The sequence below is a fragment of the Cryptomeria japonica genome, chromosome 4 (assembly GCF_030272615.1).
Source record: "Cryptomeria japonica chromosome 4, Sugi_1.0, whole genome shotgun sequence".
In the NCBI taxonomy this organism is placed as follows: domain Eukaryota; kingdom Viridiplantae; phylum Streptophyta; class Pinopsida; order Cupressales; family Cupressaceae; genus Cryptomeria; species Cryptomeria japonica.
In genome coordinates, this window is record NC_081408.1 from 418,829,968 (window position 1) to 418,852,527 (window position 22,560).

Consider the following 22,560-nt stretch of genomic DNA (forward strand, 5'->3'; position numbering starts at 1 on the left):
AGCTACTTTAAGGGTAACAAGAAGGTAAAACATGCACAACCTTATAGTCTTACTCCTTACCAGAAAAGACGAAGTAATCAGCAATATGAATATAAACAAACAAAATCTATTTTCTACAATTCATATGTTGAAGTGCCTATTTTATTTGCCTACAATATCTCTATGCTATGGAAATGCCCTTAAATATAAAAAAAAAGTAGTTTTTTATTTATTTTCTACAATTTTTTACGGTTTTTGTAAATCCGATTTTTTCAAAAAATCTTATACTTTTGTTTTGCCGATTAATTCTCCAAACGATTAATGCTTCTTTGGTATATATAATATATCCCTCGGACCTTAAACATCACTATGCATCAACTCTAAAATCTCAGTTGAAAAAAAATTAACCTTGTTTTGTTTGCCAAACGCACAATGGTCACATAAATCAAAATCAAGAATAATCAAGAAGACCCTCAAACATATCTTCTATATGGTCCATTCTCTAATGCCATGACATAATCACACATTTCACTAGCATTTATCTTAAATAACATTCCTTCTCAAATATCCATGCCAAAATCAACCAGTCATATTTCAACGATCTTTGTCAAAAATAATATGTACATTACACTATCGTCATACATCTTAGAAACAATTTATTTACAAGATTCTTAGTTTGATACAATGCAACAATTTTTTTCATTAGGCTTTTGTAGTGTTTTAACCTCAAACATTTAGCAAAATTGAATCAGAAAGATATAACCTGATCACACTTCTTGCCTTTTTGTCGAGAATGTCCCATGCATCTTGATCAATTTCTGTAGGTAGGGTGCTAGGTGTAGCAGTAACACTATCCATTAATCTCGTTCCACAAAGATATCTTCCATCTTCAATTTCTACAACTCGAAGTTTTGCCCATCAAACTTCCCAACTTCTACTGTCCAGGTGCTGGCCATGGCTGCTTTTCAGATAAGATTTCAATCCAAGGTGAATGCTCCCATTGGAAACAAGAAACAACAACATAAGAATGACATCTCTTCCTTAATAGAATCAAGTTGATTGAAGCTCCAATACCAAATATTGATTTTATGGTGTTTATTCTTCAATTAGGAACAATGAAATGAATTAAAGTTTACTAATCCAAATCACAAATCAGACTGAAATAAACTTAAGCAAGAACGGAAGAAGAAAAGGAGATAGATAAGAAGAGAGACAACAACAAAATATATCTTTCCTTTTGGGTAAAAAATCCAACCTCGCATGCAAATCTTAATATATTAACTTCCACAAGTCTTACAATAGATTGAGAAGATCCACATATGATGTAGCCTTTGTGTCAACACATTGCAGTATCTCAATAGTTGGCCCCAAACTCAAAACTTGCAAAGCCCTACAATACGATTCAAATCTCTGTGCCTAGGAATGTATTTATAGAGTTTTGCCATCCTAGAAACCACTTGTGGTTTCTCCAAAATCATTGGCTTTTAAAACGGTTGTCCAATTCATTGCCAAGAGGAGACCATTCAAACCCAAGTGCCACCTTCCATGCATGCAAGTGAAACTCCCATTGTTTGACTAGTCAATTAGTCAAACTTGGTGTTCCACTTTGAAAGTATAACTTATCTTCCAAGATGCACTTACCCACTGCTCAACACACTGCTCAAAACAGAAAATTTATGATGCCTTTTCAAGTCTACTTTATAGTTTATAACCCCTATAAGTAATGTTCTCTAACACCCATCACAAAAAATTTGTTAAGTGTCAAAGTACATCTTACATGGAATATTGAGATTCTCTCCAGATGTAACGGTCTATTTCAAGAACGTTCAACAGCATAAATATGAAATACTAAATATTTACAATTGTTCCTAATACTTTGCAAGGTGATAGAACACCTAATCTTAACATGGAGAAAACTAAATTAAAAACCCACTGGTAATAACTAATAAGTATATAGTTGAAATTAGCACTGTTTGTGGCTAGCTATTCCTAGATGTATATATTTTCGTATACTTATGTTTTATTGAGTTTACATGCTTGAACTCTTGACATTTTAGGACTCTTTGCTGTACGCAGCATTATTGTAATCTGGTGAAACTTCTAATTTTATTTATTTAGGTTCCATGCTTTCAAAAAATCTAAAAGATTTGGGATCTCTTTCTTGTAATCTTTCCTAATTCAAAGATATCTAGATCTTGAAATTTTATCAAAAATATCTTGGTAAATACATTTCTTATTTTCAGTGGAAAGGATTGCTCAATCATTCTATAGAATCTATACATGTACAAAATTTCTACCCTTTAAAGATTTTCCCTAGCTCCAAGCTCCTTAATTGTTTATCCAGATTGCATTGATGTCAGTGGTTTAGTTGGGTGTTACCTCACAGGTTTAAGCTTTTAAAATTTTAATAATTCACATTACCATGGAGGCAGCCACAAATATTTTTGAGTCAATATATTTGGAAATACAAATAAAACATAAGATATCCTAGAATACCAGTAGATGCTTCTGAACCAAGGCTGGAAAGTTGAAATCAGTACATTGCATTTTTCGAATGTTATTTATTTTTACGTGATGGAAACATGTTTAAAGGCCTTATTGATTTGATTGCAATAAGCCAACTCATAATGGATTGCGACAAATATCATGGCGTATTTATCAATTATATCTTATATTATACTTGAATTTGGTTGCCTAACTTAGCAAAGCATTTATGTTATCAGGACGGACAATGCAATAAAAAATCACTGGAATAGTTCAATAAAGAAAAAGCTAGACTCATATTTGGCATCAGGGCTTCCAGTCCAGCTGCCAGATTTGCCAGATTTGTCTGGTGTCCAGGAAAACATGTTACCTATGTTCAGTACAACCACAGAAACGTCCATTGATGCAGCCTTCACAGGAACAGTGAGTGATCAGCTGTTTGCATGTAGTCAAGAGTCTGTTTCTAGAAGTGGTAATCAATCAGGTTCAATGGAGATGGCTTCTACAAGTTCCCTGCAGCTTAGCAAAGAAAATTCAGATTTGCAAAAAGAAGCAAAACACAATAGTTTGGTCGGTGAAACAAAGGATTTAGCTAACCATTCTTACCCACATTGCATTCAGACGAATGGAGGTGCTTTTGTAACAAGAAATGAAATGACTGAATTTTCTGATGTTCGAAGATGTGAAGTTGCAATGACTGTGCCTTCTTATCAAATGAATGATTATTTAGATTCTGTTATTACAAGTAATATTTTCTCTGTTGGAAGTCCTGGAGAAGTTTCGAATGCTGCTAATATAACGAATTGTGTTGCATCTACCATGAATTGTGTTGCATCTACCAGCATGGACTTTCAACTGGGAGCACACAACTATGATGAAGAGAACAAATCTTCATGTTCACATTTGTACACAAATCAGTTTTCAAGCTCTAGTGATGTGGCTATGGACTCCACTACAGTGTGTGCACCAGCATTCTCAGCTTCATGGTCACCACTTGGTTCTAGGACTCCTCTTACACATCTCACCTGTCACATTGGTAACAAAACAGCAGTTTGCTCACCTGAAAAGTCTAATGCTACACTTGATAACTATATTTCTGATTCTTATGAGATTGGACATAGTAATGAACTTTTACAAATCTGCTTGCCTCCTGGTCAGGATTTTAAGCGTGATAATGAGGGCGAAACGTCTGGTTCAGCTGTGCAATCTCTGACGTCTAATGTAAATGTCAAGACTGGTTTAGACATGAAGGCTAGCAATTCTGACAATCCATCTCAAAATCCAAATTGTGAGGCTTTGTTTTATGAGCCACCCCGTCTTTCAAATTGGGAAATACCATTTGTTAATTGTGATCTTGTAAATTCTTGTGGCTATCTTCAACAAGCATATAGTCCTCTTGGTGTGCGTCAAATGATAATGTCCTCAGTTAATTGTTTTACTCCTCCTTGCTACCCTTGGGCATCTACTTTTAATGAGAAGAGCCCCGAATCTATTCTAAAAAGTGCTGCAAAAAGTTTTACAAATACCCCCTCTATTCTAAGAAAACGACCACGCGATGCTTCAACTCCTGTCCAAACAAAGCAGATTGAAAAACTGGATGATAGAATGAAAGGTCAAGATAAAACTTTTACACCTGGTTCTTTGGTTAAAACACATGGTGACTTGTTGAGCTCTCCTGATGATATGTCATGTGCTTGCTGCACAAAGGATGGTGTGACTGGAGCTGGGCAATGCCAAAATAAAAGGTCAATTCTTGTCTCCCCTCAGTATTGCTTAAAATCTAAACATTCAGCAGCTGTAAAGTCCATGGAAAGACAGTTGGAATATGCATTTGATCCCAGAAAAGAAGCTGATGCTGGTTATAAAAGTAGCACATCTTGCAAGAAAGTTATTGGTGGCTCTGAAAGTGAAGCTCAGAATAATAGTAGAGGACTAGATGCTACTGGCTCTAAAGGTTTGAATAGAGATTGTACTTCAAGGAATGTTGATGCTATGCACAAGACTGAACATGGAGCAAAACTGCATAATGTAAGTGACCTATATTGTCTTCTTATTTTTGGGTATCTAATTTGAGATGAAAAAGTTACTTCCATTAGTGTGCAGGATAGCATGGATTTCCCATGCTGTAAAATTGTGACAGTTTTTGCAACTCTTATTCTGTCAGACATACTCACGGCTGCTTTTCATCTTTATTTTTTCTGTCAAGTATATATCGATTTGCTTTGAATTGTTGTATTTGCAATGTGTTTATGCATCCCCAACAATTTTGGTATGGCAGACCATGGAGTACTGGATGTCTTAACTATTGCATATAATTTAAGATGTTAGAACTTAGGGTAGTGTTAAAATTATAAAATCTTAGTTCTTTGAATCCATGCCTATATCTGTTCTTTGCAACTCCAACATAGGAAAATTTTATTTGAGAAAAGTTTGTCAAGTTATTTTCACAGGATTTTTTATGTGAATTTTATTTCCCAAGATATGAAGCCATGTCTTCTTTCCATAAAGTTGTACATTTCAGTTAGAGTATTGCCTGTGTGTAGACAATGCAGTATATATCTTTTGAAGCTTCTTATGGACTTCAACAGCCTTCTGCTTTTGCAGATGCAAAGCTTTGGAGTCCTTGTTGAGCAGAATTTGAACGGTCAGCAGTTGTATCCAACAAACCTGGACAACTCATTAAGAGCTGGCAGCTTTAATGCTTCTGCTGTGATTTCAAAGTCTCTTGAGGGCAGAAGTATGGAGTTATGTGGGAAAATAAGAGTTTCTGATGCTGACAATGAAATTTGCACAACAGGATTTGCATCTTCACACTGTAATATAACACATAAATTGATAACGGCCAATAATGGAAGTTCTACTGTCATGGCGTTTCCAAATACTGTTCATCATGGATTCGATATAGATTGGCTTAGCAACATATCCGATATAGACAACTTGAGCATGTATGTTATGTTTTCAATCTTTTTACGGTTTCTATATTTTTGGCATTTCAATGAGGAGTTTATAATGTTAAATTGCATGTTTTTTTGACAGTAGGTCACCTATTGCCTTTATGTATAGAAAACCAATGATGAGTTTTGGAATGACTTGGGCTGTTTGTATTGATTTTGCTTGCATGTGTTCTATAGTTCTCATTCCTGTGAAGGTAATTGTGTATGTTGATGCATGTGTTGGGGGCTTCATTCTACTTGAATATATTACTTCATGTGAAAACAAATGTAAGAGAAACAAACAGAAACGAAGTTGGAGTTTAAATAAACTTGCCTTTTATCATTTGAGAATATCAATTTTAATTTTTCCAGTAAAGAGTCAAGGGGAATCTACAATTAGGGAGGGTGGAGGTGCTCACTAATAAATCTACTCATTGTCAAGACACTATGTTGCATGGTACAAGCACAGGTACTGGTACCTGTATTGATACATTGGTTTGTTATCAGTACAATAGTATGGTGTGTCATTTCACATTCTGTTTCACACTCCAATCAGCATCTACAAATTTCATTGTCCTATATATATATTGTAAAATTTCTTATGAATCATGAAGACTTAGGAAATATCAAAAATCAATTATTGAACATAAATAGATGAAATAAAAAGCATATCCACAGTCAATAAGCTAAAGACTAAATGAATTTAAAATTTAACATTCTAACACATTGTAAAATCCATATACCATGTGAGTGTCAAACTGTCGTAAGTAAAAAGTACACCAGTAACTCTCCTAGACATACATAAATGCTTAAATTGGATATATAAACAGATATATGTCCAATACAAAGAGTTCACATCCATCACACTGTATTTCACTATAGCTAGCACAATTCAGTCAGCATGGTTAAAATAAACAGTGGCACAGATAAAATTGTAATTGCCAAATAGATTTTAAAATTCAAGATTCTAACACATATTGTAAGTGGCAAATACAATGTAAGTGTCAAACTGTCAAAGGTAAAAAGTGTGCACCAGTAGCTCTCCTGGATACACATAAAAGCTTAAATTAGATATATAAATAGATGTGTCCAATACAAAGAGCTCACAATCTTCAAGTAGGTTTCACGCAAATAGGATGGGTTTCCTTGACTTGACATGTCACACAGTGTATAACTGCAGCTAGCATGGTTAAAATAGGTGCAGACATATGGAGTGAAAATAAACAGTGGCATGGACAAAATTGTGATACATTTGCCTCATCATCAAAGTATTTTGTGTACAGAATGCTAATACATTTATAATAATTTATTGTTTCACTCTTTCAACCTGCAATACACATACTGCATATATACCATACAAGCACCAGTTGTAATGATGGCAGAAATACAAACCCTTGTTGGATTGTTTTGATCCAAAATGGAGCTGTTATATTCAGAATTTAGTCATAATTCAGGGGTGATATTTTGAGATATTATATTCTTTCTAAAATGCGAAAACTATTTATCACCCGCTAAAGAGAAAGGGAATGAAAATATATGCATAGCTTACTTATCTTTTAGGGTTACCATAGAGGTTCAATAATGTCAATGTCTCACTATGTTTTAACTTTTAAGGGGTGTGGGGAGAGTGAATCTGCTTAAGGGTTGATTAGAGATATTTCTCAAGTTTTGTGGACAAGTAGGCCTAAAAGTAATATATGAAATTATTTTTATATGTATTTTTATCAGATTTTGATCATAGTTGCATCATGTTAAATTAGGATTTACTTGGTGAACTAAAAGTATAATAAATGGAATTCAACTACTTGGGATTTAATAGGAAAATAAAAAAATACTGAAATATTTTAAAACAGTTGGAAAAATGTTTTTTTTTTGTTATTTCAAGCCAAATAAATATTAGAATAATATCTTTCTCTTTGTGTTATTAATGGTCATTTAAGTTGTTTCTAATTTCACCTCTAGTTAACGATTGTTTCTTTTAGAAACATCGTCTTTGTAACTCTATTTAAAGGAGCTTTGTCTCCTTGATTAATTGAACAACATCGATTCTTTGAAATCCATATGCTTTTGCATCTGTATTATGGTATTAGAGCCTTGGTTATTTTCGAAATAATTTTTCAATTAAAAATTCGTCATGAATTTTTTAACAGTTGTTTTTGAAAATTTTCTTTGTTTATTCGAAATTGCTACTTTGGCAGTTCGTTTTGGCTGCAACTACTAGGGTTTTCTCGCTATTTTCTGCCCTCTCCCACGACCCGTCTCTCCTGCATTTCGCGCAACCATGCGATGCGTTTTTTTCCCGCTTGCAGATTTTTTTCTGCCATTTTTGGACGGAAATCTGCATTTTCGGCATCTGTATTAATAAAGGGGAAAAAACAATTCTTTTCCATTGAGCGCAGCCCCAAAAAACAAGCTATGTTTTTTGTTTTCAAAGCCGTAGTAGTAGTAACTAGAATTTAACAAGGGTACATGGGTGTGTGCCCCTTGACCTTTTGTAGGTGTCCTCATTTTGGAGACGTGGGGATGCTTTGGAAACATCTCCCTGCTGTCCTCTAACCATCTTCTTTGCTTGGAAACGTCCCACAAATGCATATGATATGTAGGGTATGGCAGGCCATCTATAAGATAGATGTCCCCCAATTATGGATGACCGTCTTGGGGATGTCAATGACATCCTCCCCACCTTCAAAAAGAGTAAAAAAAATTGCCGAATTTGAATTAACAAAAATGAGAAAAATATGTTTTATTATGGCCCCACACAACATAGTCAACCCAACGCCTTGAACACATTCTCATTATTCATTTCAATCTCATTCTTCATCTCAGTGATTAGTCTTGAAGGGCAGGGTGGTGATCAAAATAAGGGTAGCAGGGTGCAGGCAGCTGCATTAGTGAAGGACTGAGGAGAATGGCAGAGGCAAGTGTTGTTAAGTGTTTTTTTTCTAAGTTTCATTTAAAAAAAAAAAAATTTCCCCTCTTTTTCAATCAGTTTGCATTTGCAAGTTGCACTCGTTTTTGACAAAACGCTGAACAACTTGAGCAGGGGTGAGAGTGAACATGAAATACTTGGCATGGAACAAAGAAGGGTTTTAGTTGGGGGTTCATTAGGGTGTGAGAGTAATGTGGGTGACATAGGACAACCACATAATTTGTTTGATTGCCCTTCTGTCCTCTTGAAACATTATGCAAAGGGGCCTTTCAAATTCTCTAAAACTCTTTTGGAATTTGTAATAACTATAGACAAAGGAATTTTTTTTTGGAGGGAGGGCGAGAGGTTGCTGTGGAATTTGGTTGTGTCATATTTGCAACAAAGACTTTCAAGTGAGTTACACCAGGTTATACGGTCACCTCTTGGGCATTATAGGACAAGGGGTTAAGGTTTGTCCACAAATAAATACAACTGAAAAGAAAAGGGTTAATTGATTATTTATAGAGGGTGAAGTAAGGTCTATGGATATGTCAATGCTAATAGAGTCTACACAAACTGCTATACCTTCTATGGTTGGTAGTGGTATTAGTGATGCTTCTACAAGAGGAAAGATGAAGACCACTTGTAGTGAGAGGTCAGGGATAGTTGCAGGTATCTTCAATATGCAATCATAAGAAGTGGTAGGATCTTCCATTATCAAATCGTCCGTTGTCCTTTACATCCCATTTCAAGTGGCATGTTCTTTCTATTTCAAACAAATGTTCAAATATGCAATATCTCTTAGCCCCTCATTTATCCCTTGAAAGGACATGAACTATGCAACTAGCCTCATTGTTAAAGGATATTCTAAGGTGAATTTGTTGATGGAGGAGATAAGGCAAACTTGGTTGAGGATATGAGCGAGAGGTTGCTGTGGAATTTGCTATTGGATATTGACCACTCATCTACATCATAGTTACATGTGTAGCCAACACATTTTCTTAAAGCTGTTGATTGTTTAGGGAAGTGCAAGGATATGAACTTTCATTTTTTTAGATTTTAAAAGATGCCATAGAGGAGGTTGGGGCCTCAAATATTGACATGCATGTAGAAATTAGTTGGCATGATGGTGGAGGATGCATACAAGCACATCTTTTGGCTCCCATGTGTTCATGCATTAACAATGCATTGAAATACACAGGGAAGATAGATTGGGTTAAGGGAGTGGTGGCAGAAACTAGAGATATTATAATGTTCATGTGGAACGACCACACCTCACTTCAAGAAATTCCTCAAACTTATGGAGACTGAATTTGCTAGTTCATTTTGTTAGAGAGAATGCCTTGAGTGTAGGAGCCTATGTAGTTGATGATATGGTTAAACTAGTGTGTTGTAGATGGCTTGATGCAAAAACTGATGAGGCAAAAGTTGTGAAACAAAAGACCCTTGATAATGATTAGTAGTCCACTCTGAGAGACTTAGGATTTTATTATTAAATTATTAAATATCAATGTTTGTTACTTAATAGTCCTATTCGTTCTTTATATTATCATTCAAATTGTTATTTGAGTTTTATAAATTTCTAATATTAGATATGTTGAAACTTGATATAGACTCTCCCAGTCTTGGAGAGATCTACAAGATGTTTGACAACATGCTTGGTAGATATAGAAAGTAATTCAAAACAAGGATCCTAATTTGGGATTATATGTGGAGCGTATTAGGCTCATTGTGACATGATTTGTGGAACGTTATGAACACCTAACGTCACAAGGCAAATTTTGCTCGAAATCCCAAATGGTATCCACCAAGGACTAGGAGAGTGCCTTCTTTTAAAGATGAAGAGGTGGAAGAAGCGTTAATTAATGTCCTTTGAAAGATGTATTTAGTAAAGGAGGCAACTTTACTTTGAACACTATGGCATTCTTTCGTTAACCTTTGCGGTCCAACATTCATCAAAGTAGAGGTGAGAACAGATAGAGGTACATTAGTTCAATTTGACCCTATTGGATGGTGGACATGGCATGGCAAGGATATACTAAAGTTGAAGTTGCTTGTTGTTTTCTGCTTTTGATAGGACGCTAGTTCCTTTGCTCTAGAGAGGAATGGATTTACTGTAATGTCCCCTTATGTTAATACTTGGGAAGAAGGGAACAACTAACTTGTAGATCAATTGCAAGAGACTTCTTCTTATAAGAAACTCTAAATCCTTATGAATATTACAATACTGATAACAAACACTAATTGAATGACAATATATCAATTCTGAAATTTATTATTAATAAATGATAATATAAGTATTATATGATCTGCATATAGTAATTTGGTAGATTTGATGGAATTATCACTGCTGTTTCTGATATAACTCGAGGAATTATGCAAGGTTAAGATGTTCCAATCTGCAGATATATAGAGATCTCTGCTCTTCCTGATGTATCGATGTGAGATATGCAATGACCCTCCTCCTAATTCACTGATAGCAAGAATGCTATATTGCTGTGTCTGATTGGTCTTTGGGAATATGCAATTATGGTGGTGCTATTTCTGATTTATCTTTTGAAGTATGCAATCTGTTTGATGCCAAAGGCAAATGCTCGATTGAGCAGATCCAAATATAGATACAAATAAGAAATAAAGGCAAAATCTGATGATGTTTGGAATGAATATTGATCCTGTATTTAATATCTTGGTACTGATCGGTTGCATCCCTTTGATTTGGAATGGTCATATCTTTCCTTAATCATGTCTCCTCATACGTGTTTGTAATGGTCTAATCGCAACATGAATATTAGTTACCTGTTTTTAATCACACCTTTCCATTGCATGTTTGTTATTTATACAAATCGGTTTTGTTCTTAATCCCTGCCCTGCATCATGATTTCATCTTGATCATTGTTAAGGATTTGTCAATCGAAGTTGCTTTCTGATTAACATAATTATTGTTTGAATAACTAACCAATGGAATGGTTAGTTGCTGATCGATTTCCTTAGTCAATATTTGTTAGATCATATTATTGACCTCCCTCCTTTGATATGGAATATCGAATCCTCCTTACCCAGTGATATTAAGTGTTGAGTGATTTATGATGAACACTCGATCATAGTCAGTTGGTACATGTGGTGATAATATTGATCTGCTTGCTGACTCTTAAATCTCTTGACCATCTTCGATGGAATCATCACACAGTGATAACAATTGTCGGACTATGTTACTCATTATTTCCATTATCTCTCCTCCTATGACAGCCAATATGGATATATACATGATCGGTGCATAAGAGATCTTCATGTATAATGATCATAGCTTTAGTATGTTGTTTTCTCTTAAAGCCTTCATTCCTTGATTATGAGAATTCCTGTCTTCACTTCTACGTCTTATTCTCTATGCTGTACTTGGATGGTTGATAGGAAAAATGTGAAGTCTTATGAATAAGATAATTTTCCTCCATTAGGCCTTCATGCTTCATTCTCTATTGATACAATATATAAGGTTACCTACTTGTACTTCTTAGATACTATGTACAAATTGTTATTTCATAACTACTAACTAGTTGTAGGTGTTTCAAGGCTGCCACCCGTGTTCCCATAAGTGTTTTTATTGCTTATCATTATTAGGTCAGAGTTGGGGACATCACAGTCTCCCCTTCTTGGAGATGCTTGTCCACAAGCATTCTTATATTGTCAAGTTGATACCAGGGCCCCATGGTTTGTAGCACCATTCATTTAGAGCATGATGTTGTTGTTCACTAATAGGGATGATCTTCTAACAATTACGAAAAAGAACATTCCAACGCTGCACAAACTCTTTAGAAGAATGTCTTTGGATGATCTCGACCCTTTTACTATAACCATCATAGATTGTTTGATTTTAGTGACCTTTGAACTCCAATTGTTTTCTGGCTTCTGGTTTCCAAATCATCCTTATGAGGGTACCATCACGTTGATGCTGTGTCACTCTGATTTCTGTAATCTAATTCTCATGCCCAAACTGTAATTGTCTCTTTGAGAATCTTAAGGGGTGCTTGTTGTCTATCTTCCAATCGAAATGGATGTCTTGGTTCAGCCATAGTAACAAAATCTTGATACATTTCCTTAAAAAGTCAATGGGAAAATCCCAATTGTTCCAACTTATCACAGTTATGGATGACCTAGAGTGTTGGTAGGAATCACTGTTCATTGTCATAGAGGTGAAAATTTGAATGTTACTTATAGGATCTTTAATCATTAACCTCCATGAGTTTATAGATGGTTCAATAACCATTTGGCCATCGTTTGATGTCATCCTAATCAGAAAACAATGGTAGTGATAACACTTCTGCTTAAGATGTATATAGGAGGTGTTACTTCTCCTCTCTATCAAATTCAAACATTCAATATTTGATCCTTGACTAAGGGCAGGAATTCTGATCTGAACTGTACTTTCTTGATCATCCTCCCAAACCTAGCTCACACCATGAGCCTAGAACCCATCCAATGACAATACCAAGGACCCTGTCCCTAGCTTTCCAAAGTGTAGGAAGAGACCCTGCCCTTCCAAACCTGAGCCCACCTCGTAGGCCCGGACCCTGTCCTGTTTGTAAGTACTAACTAGAATTCAAAATCAGTATCTTGATGTATTTGCTAGATTATTGCTGATTGCTTGATTTCTCTTCATTGACATTTCTTGAAGGATTGATTTGTGGATGCTCAAATGTTGCTTGAATGAATTGATGTCTGATATATTGATATTTGAATATTTGAGGTTTGATAATTGATTGATTGTTGTTGAATGATTGGGATTTGAATTTTTGATGCTAGTATGATTGAAGATTGAATAGATGCTGATTTGATTTATTACTACACGATGATTTAATAGATTTATCCTTGAAGGATTAATGATTGGGTGGTTAAATGTTGGTTGAATGAATTGATGCCTGATATATTGATATTTGAATAGTTGAGTTTTGAATAATTGATTGATTGTTGTTGAATGATTGATGTTAGTATGGTTGATGATTGAATGAATGCTTATTTGATGTATTGTTAAGTGATGATTTTATAGATTGATTCTTGAATGGATTACTGATTATGTATATAGCTGAATGAAATGATATTTGATGATGAATTTCTAAATTGCTTATTCTGCCTTCATTAGCCCTTCCTTGATTTCTTGATGAGTGATGATGTATTGATATCTGCTTGGAACAATCTCCATATATATATATATCCTTTGTCACACCATCACTACTCTTAAAAACATAAATTAATTTACTTGCTAAGTCACATAATTTTCTATTTCCAATTAATTTATTGAATGATTGTTTCCTTCATGAATTGATGATTTATTCAATGATTCTCTCAATGAAATCATTTGCCCTTTATGTCCATTTCTTGAAGTAGTCACCACCCTTAACCAGACTTGAGTCACCACCCTCCATTGAAGCCTTTGAGAATAATAAGTTATATCCAAATTGATTTCCTTCATTCCCCATTTTATGATTGATGGGTGTCCTTCTCAAATGAAATGATCTCCTTTTTATATCTCATGTTTGAGGGAGTCACAACTCTTCATTTCATGCCTTTTGACCATTCATTAAACTTAATTAAATTTTAATTTATTATTAAATCCCATTTCAAAAAGGGGACATTACACCTATCTCTCCTATGCATCTCCCTATCCCATAAACTTGAATAAACATTAGTGTTAGCTATATTTATATATTTATTCAATAGCTATATATATTGATTATTTACAAATTATTTATTTATTGTTGATTAATATTATATTTATATATTTAATTATTGTTAGTATATATTTGTTAGTATAATTTTTTTTAACTCAGAAAAAAACCATTTTAAGTCTGTCATAAATGCCAAAGAAATGAGGACCAAAACTACATTGAGAACCCAATCTATTGCTTGATAATTGGGAGAACGAACACCACAGAGCCATTGAAATACAGAATAATATATAGCTGCTTACAAAAGTCCACAAGGTAGACACCAAAAGATTCCTCTTCACTTGGAGTAGTCTTCTACCAACATGAAATGAGAGTCACGAATCATATATGAGCTCCTAATCTTCATGTTCTACAAGCTTGGGCAAGTGCTGATCACAAGAGAATCCCCTCGAGCTATCCTTAGGAGATAATTTGCCACACATGTGGCCCTCTTTGTGTTCAACTTTTCTTGTGTGGCAGTGGAATGATAAGGGTGACAAATGTTGGATATATACATTGGAGTAAAGCCTCCTCCCCCCTCTTGCCCTCTCCACCCCCTAGCTAGTGAGGATAGGAGGTTAGCCACCACAGCAACTAGCATTAAAAAATTGCCCTCTATCTCTTCCTTTTTCCTTACAAAATCTAGTAGATTGGAAGAAAGCATGGAGGCAATTGCAGAATTTACCGAGCTTGAGATGTGTGCCTCCAAATAACTAGATGCAATCAATTCTTTAATCTTGTTTAGGGCCACCTTGAATTGAATGAAAAAAATCTTCTCTAGCTTGATGTCCATCATCGCCCCTTGGAAAGACATTTCTTTTTTGCAAAACACTAGAGAAGAATGCTGTATGAAAATGATTATGAAACATTGCTCCTACAACACTTAAAAATTTGAATACCACGTCATATTTGTTATGTAATGTGCAATCCCCTATCTTTGAGGTGTACTGTCTAGCTTCACATAGGGTAGAAAATTATTACTCAACAAAAAGTATGTGATGGTTAAATGCCACAGTTGACCTCAGGCCAACATATGGTGTAAAAGCAAATTCCTTAGCAGGATTTTGAATTCACATTCTCAATGAGCCTCAATCACTTGACTACTTTTTTGTCGAAGGAATCAATGCCAAAGTTGGCAAGAAAGTTTGTTACCTTACTCGTTTCCTTGACATAGTGCTTCTAGGTGAAGAAAAATTGGTGTCCAAAAGTGGCTGGACCAACTTCCAAATATTTTTTAACTTCTAGTTTGGAGAACCTCTATTCTGAAAGGCACTTAAAATATCGTGGTGTTGCCTTCTATGTGGAACTTTGTTAATCCAATTTTTATTGCCAATTGTTGCCCCAGTGACATAGCATGAGCTTCGACCTCATTGTTTGCCCCCTTGGCCAACTTCTTTGAGGTGGCACAAATGAAAGTTCCATAGTAGTGTTGAATCATGCTCATATATGAGTGATGCCAGATTAGTGGTAGTTTATGCATATCAGCTACCATTGGCTCTAACCTATATTGCAGGCTGCTCTCTTTTGGTGGGTATGACCCAATGTGTAAAGATGGGTTAGAAAATCCTACTAGAGAAGTGATAGTTGATACATGTAATGAGAAATGAGATAAAGATAAAATTGGAAATGTAACATTGTGCCATTACTAAAATCCACATAGGAGGTAAATAAGGGACATATGAAGTTCATAGTAGGACAAGTCGTAAGAGAAATTAGTTCTGACAAAAATCTTTGTTTTAACAAGCATATGAGGTGTCATTTCTAGTACCACAAAATAAAGGCATCATATTGAAATTACTGGTACAAAAGATTAAAATAACTGGTTGAGCCCAAGTTTATATGGCATGGTGTGTAGAAACTCCATTGCATTCATGAACTTGGAAATAGAAACATTTTCACCCTTCCTTTAAGATAGATTATTGAAGATTAAACTTTTAATTGAATGAGTTAAATTTATTTCTACTGCAAGATAGTTATCAAGGCTTTGCCGTACAATGCGCTTTTCTACATGACAAATTGCTATTTCATGGAAATGCATATGCTTTCTTTAGAACTTGGAAGATCGAACCTATTATTTGACAAGTTAAAGAAAATTAGGAATTTTTGTGCCTTCCCTACATTATCAATAAATTAAAGAAAATTAGAAACTATTACACTAAGAAAGCTAGTTGTGTTCGTAAGGATAGGGCTAAAAAAGAAAAATTGTTTGTTTGTTGCTTTTTACCACTTGTATGCTGTAGTTGCTTTATGAAAGAATTTTGAGAAATTTGTCAATGTAGTAGGACAATGAATTGAAACATTGTGTCAAAGTTGACATCATTGATTGATGATTGACACTATAGTTATGTTTTGCTAGTATAAATGTTCAAATATTTCGTAGAAGATTTCATTTGTGTAATCAATATAAGAAAATGCTGAATCTCACAAGTATGTTTTGCAAGCTCAATGCATGCTCTGAAAATCAAAGTAAAAAGAAAGAATTGTAGGATGGTTACCAGAATTCAAATGAGGAGATAATAAACCTCATGATGACACTTGTCATAAAAAGTTTCATTTTGAGGGACACACACCATAATATTTAGGTAACTGACTGGTTTACTACTAAAGGGAAGCGTGATGACTCTATGGTTGTTATAGATGTGGCTGAAACACAAGTATTGAGTGTTGCACGAGAGTCAAAGACTGAGTTGACCAAGACATTGTCCCTCATGTAGAAGGATGTTCTTGCTATGAGACAAAGTTTGATAACTTCCTCAAGGGAGAGATAATTGATACCTTCATGCAAAATAATGAGATGTAGTGAGGATCTACTTCTCAGTGATGAAGAACCTTAAAATTTAGCACAGTTGAGAAGACAAAGCAGAGTGGTGAACTGCAGAGTCAGAGCATAAGTGGACTGCAGTGTGAATTGTTCCTGGTTGGGGCTAAAGGCCAAGTTATATAGAAGCGTCGACAGAGCATCTGGATATGACAATTTGTTTAGAGGGTGATCAAGTGGGAAGATCAAACTTAAGATGTCAACATGGTTAATGCAACTAGTATTGATGGAGAGAGGCAAACATCTCCCAAATTTCATATATGATGTCCAAGGACCCCATTTATTACTGCTGGACTTGCTTAACCATCTGCGATGTGAATAGTTAAACCAATGGGCAATGATGGTTATGGTTATTTTTGGCCACATTGAGGGGTGGCGATAGACTGAAATATAAGACACAAGAAATGAGAACATTCATTAGGAAATTTTGAAGGATTTTGAAAAATAATTTTAGTTGTTTGGCGCTGGTAATGATGTTCTCATGGAAATACACAACACCTGGCAAGGTAAGCATTGATCTTTATGTGCATATAATAGAAGATCTAAGGAATTGCTGGGGAAGTTAGAAAAGGAACCAGCCAATGGGTTAAATAATTCGTGGTTTATTGAAGTGTTGGTAGCCTTATGCAAACAAAGATGAAGGCAATGCTACCTTCATCATATGAAGATGCCTATAACTGTGTATTAGACATGAGAGTGAGAAGAAAACATTTGTTTCGTTGAGAATTATGAGTGATGATTTGGATGCGAGTGATGAAGATGAACTGCATTTGTGGAGGTCTCATAAAGGACATGCTAAGAATGACAAGGAGATTGAAAGATGACAAGAAGAAAGATAACAAAGACATATGTAGCAAAGGCTGAAAGATTGTTTGGCATACTAGGGAAAATTTTCCCAAGAAGAGTTTTGACGTGCTTTTCACAATGCCCAAGACCCAGAATAGCTAGATTAGTAAAGGACAAACGTAAGTGCTCTAGAAATCAGAGAAACATCAATAAAAGATGCCAAGACAACAACAATCGGCACATTTCATTCTTGTAAGATTATTCAGGTCAGCCAATAGCACCATGTTGTAATTGTAATAAATGCACAAGATTGTCCCACCATTTAGAACAGCACAAGACTTCTGCCAATGATGTGGGCTAGGATATTACAATGACTTGAATTGTTAGTAGCAATTTTAGGAAAGAATGTCAATATGATTGACATGGTAGAGGACAAAATGATGGAAATTATGCTATTGCAAGCCAAAAGAGCATAATTTTCTAACTAAAAAATGAAAGGAGGGATTGGTTGAATCAAGAGTACGAGTACAAACACATGCATATGAAAATAATTTGACTAGGCTGATTGCTTTGGGCAAGGAGTATTTAAAGTATTGGGCAAAGAGCAAAACAGCTTATTGATAGGAAAAATATCTATGCATATAGATAGTCTATTGATAAACAACCATTCATCTTGATCATCTACTGACTAGTTATTAACACTATTATTATTAACAAACCTTCCTTTACATGATGTAATGTGTTTCTTGTTCTAACAATCCCCCCTTATTACATCATTTTCTCAAGAGAACAAGTTAAGGAGTGTTGAAAAGCATTCAAACTTTACTAATGCAAGAGATTTAGTGAAAATGGTGGCATGCTATTTTTGAGGAGAACAATACTGGAGTTGAATATGCTCATGAATTGAATGCCGTTGAACCTCAATGTGTTTTGTGTGCTCATGAAGACTGGATTGTCACAAAACAAAATAAGTTTCGACACCCCTTGTTTTTCGCAAAACAAAATTGTAAGTTGTTTCTCAGGTATACTCATTCTTGTCAATATGTGACATAACCATATCACTTCACAAACAACTTTATTTACCATGTGATATTCTACTTCAGTTGAAGATTGAACAATAGTGGTTTGCTTCTTACTTCTCTATGATATATGACCAAATCCCAAAAGAGAATACAAATCTTGAATTGGATTTCTTGTCATCTAGAGAACTTGCATAGTCTGCATCTGCATATCTTGTCAAGAAAAAATAGATGTACCTCAACACTCGTTTTGCAGTGACAGATCTTTGGTTCTTGCAATGTGTTCTTTCAAGACAACGAATACAAACAGAAGGAATGCCAAAGCAATTCATAGTAGAAAAGCTTGCAAAGAGCATGCAGACAACAATTATTGTTCATTTGTAAATTGAATACTTATTGAAAGACGATTACAGTAATGATAATTTGTGTGTTTCAATTTATAAATTAATTACTTACTAAACTTGTTATGGATACTATTTCTCAACTGCGTTGACATGATCAATGTCAAAGTTGTTTCTGCTTTAATTGTTTTAGAAAGTAAGAGAGACATTATAGTTGTGTCTGCCTATCATCAGATTTACATGACACGAAGTATACAACTTCCAGAAGATTTTAAAAAGTAATTAGTTACTCCTGTTGAAGGAAGACTAAACAAGGAGCAGAAGAAGACACATTATCTTCAGCAAAATTAATCATGTATTAAAATTTATTTGGATCCTCATTATGATTCTATGTAACTATTTTCCCATTCCAAACCTTTGTTGGCTACATTGAAGAGGGATTATGCATTCATTAGATGCATTTGTAGTGAGATGGAGTAAATTAATCATGTAAAATTATTAATTTCTGTTTGAGTAAATGTTATATATGTTTAGAATTTTGAAGTGATTACAGCTACATATGTTTTAAACTTCGCGACATTTTTCTCTAGAGGTGGCAGTGTAGCTGATCTTGACAAAGGTCTTAGTTCACCTGATGGATTGAAGTCATCATGGAATCATAATCAATCTATATCAGTGCCAAGAAATGCTGCAGATGTAATTCTTGAGGTAAAATTCAAACCTCTTTTGTCTCTAGTGAAGATAATAGTTTGTATTTTCTTTGAAAATGGAAATATATTGACAACTACTGTGCTGCTGAAATTAACTTCAACTTTCTAGAAGTTACATGTAATGTTTGTTCCTTCAGATTTTTGCGACTCACTGAGGTTTTGTATTTAACTTTGCATATTTTTCTTATATGGAGAATATCAATGTTCTATTTGATTCTAATGAATGCAGTAACTATATCTCTAAATGGTCATGTTAATATTTGTGTCATTCAGTGCAGCTTCTGTTGTTCAACATGACATAATGTTGAATGGAACAACTGTAGAAAACAATCAATGTGCTTCAACCCACATTGGAATTAAATAATTAACCTTGGATAAGTGTAATCTGAATATTGCCATTGCTTTGTTGATTTTCGACACTTTTTATATACTTGGCATTTGTATCCTATTAGAATGGTATATTCATTGTTCAGTTAAGTTCTTAGCTATTCTCTAGAAGTGATCGAAATAGTTTTTCAAATGGTCATGGTGGTTCGTTAACTCTTGCTGTAATCATTTTATATTTTCAGCAGTGCTAATGTGACAATTGTTTTGTTTACATTATTTTCTTTCTGATTTCCTAAATAATAACTTAGTAAGCCATTCATCTCCTTTGGTTACCCAAAAGATTTTGAAACTTTACCCGTCTCATCTAGAACATGCTGATAACTTAGTATAAAATAACAGATTCTTTTTTTTTTTTTTTTAATCATCAGTATTGGAATTAGATGCTATTTCATGGATTAAATGTGCAGATTTTAAAAATATTGGTGTAGGTGTAATATCCCCTGCTGTTATATGGCTGAAATGTGTAGGGAATATTGACAAACAGTTGTCTTTTAACCTTCAATCTGGTTTATTGCAGCGCCTTTACTAATGATGATATGACAGCCACCAAACAGTCCTCAAACATCTTCCTTAAGCTCGAATTATGCCTCTACATATGCCGCCCCTGTTCTTGCCTGGGAACTTTTAAAATAAATAAATGCAGCAATAACAGGTCTCCAAATTGGTATAAAAATGATTGCAAGGACATTAGCAATTGATTCCTCAAATACCCATAACCAAAGGATGCCTCCAAGTGAAGATATGAATAAAATATGTTTTCCGTGATGCCCTAGCAGCAGTTTATCAGACCCCTGGAATTAATTATCAGCAAGCTAATAGCTCCTCCAAGATACTCCAAAATGATTGCTAGGACCTCCCAAGATGAATGCTCAAATACCCACAAAGGAACAACATGCGAATGAGGTCATATGAACAAAATCGTGGTATTCCTCCAGCTGATGTAAAGTCTGAAAATGACCTGTGATGAGAACTCAGAAAATGATAGATGCAGTCAGCTCTTAGGTAGTAAAATTGATGAAGACTCCTAACCTCAAAATGTCTCCAATGTTCTCCAAATCGGACCCTAGCAGTATTTGGCCCTTGGCCACCAATTAAGCTCCAATGGAAGGACTGAGTTATCCTTCTCAATCTGCAATAATCTCAGCTGATAGTTTCACAGCCTCAAAATTGCTTAACCTATGAGAGTTTCCGTTCCCAAAGGCCCAATAATGGTAGAAACCCAAACTAGTTCCTTCTCCACACAAGATCTCAAAATCAAATATCAAATCCTGGATGATCAAATGTCTAGCTGCCCCTTCTATTTATACTTTTTTAATCCATCTTCAAGAAGCTTCTAGAAATAATATTATTTCACTTTAAGTGACTTTTATGATATAATATTAATTTAAGTCACTTTATTAAATTAATTAAATATAAAGTTAGCTTTTAATTTTTATTTATTTGATAACTTTATAAATAATTAACTTAATACTTTTAATTAAAATAATCAATTAAGCTATCCTTAAGAAATATCATTAATTGGGACAACTTAATTAATTAAATTAATTAATTATTCTGCCTCAAAAATGGGGACATTACAGCAGGCCCTAACCTTGTTTAATATTTTTGCCTTGTGCAATGTCAAAATTGATCCTATTTCTTTGTTGATCATTTGAATGAGGCAGTTTTTTGTCACTTCCCAGTAATATTGCAATACAATACCTGTGGTGTTTAGTTTTTGGAACGAATTGTCTAGGTGCTTTGTAAAACCATTGATTCAGTTCATGCTACCCACCTTGGTAGATTGGGCTAGCCCTGTGGCCGCACTCCTATAAGGCACAATGACCTTTGGTCAATCATTGGCTCTTGGAGAGTGATAGTGCTGCTAGCCCATTGTTGCCTCTTAGCCTCTGTGAAGCCCACACAAATCATCATCATGCAAATCATTGAGCTGCACTGTCACCATTCAGCCACTGCCAGTCAAAAAACACCTATTGCAAAATGCAACACCAGCAACTCACTACTTTCATGCCACAAAATTGGGTACCACAGGACTGAAAATCGGAGTAGTTGAGGGAATGTTCCCTTTTTAAAATCTTAAAATTTGAAGTTTTGGAGAGCAGGACAAACTTAAGATGCAAATTTGAAGGGTCAAATGACAAAATGGGGAAATGTGCAAAAATTGTAGCATTAGTAAATATATAATGATGTGATGTGTATGCATAATGATTTGGACCTGGTTGACAGGTTAGGAGGTGTTACTGAATTAACCCAGCCAAAAGGGGAAAATAATAAATATTTACAAATGCCATATTATGGATGTCTTGACTCTTGATAAAAGTTAGGCACAATAGATATTATAGGAAAGCTTTTGATTTTAATTTTTGAATGCTATGTGGGACTTTTGTTATGCAAGCTTTTTTCTTCTACACTTGGTATAAGTATTCACAATTCAGTTATGATGTCATAATGAAGGCTTTGGTGATGCCATTATGGGTTCTTAGAAAGTTGTTTATA

General features: G+C 34.7%; 1 protein-coding gene across 1 annotated transcript in view; it reads left to right on the top strand.

Annotated features, from left to right (window-relative positions):
* Positions 1 to 22,560, top strand: part of LOC131030810 (transcription factor MYB3R-4) — a 96,870-nt gene that overhangs the window by 46,657 nt on the left and 27,653 nt on the right. The window contains exons 7-9 of the mRNA XM_057961728.2: positions 2,703 to 4,491; positions 5,068 to 5,408; positions 19,558 to 19,675. Of these exons, the coding sequence (XP_057817711.2) occupies positions 2,703 to 4,491; positions 5,068 to 5,408; positions 19,558 to 19,675 (2,248 nt within the window). The remainder of the gene's footprint in view (positions 1 to 2,702; positions 4,492 to 5,067; positions 5,409 to 19,557; positions 19,676 to 22,560) is intronic.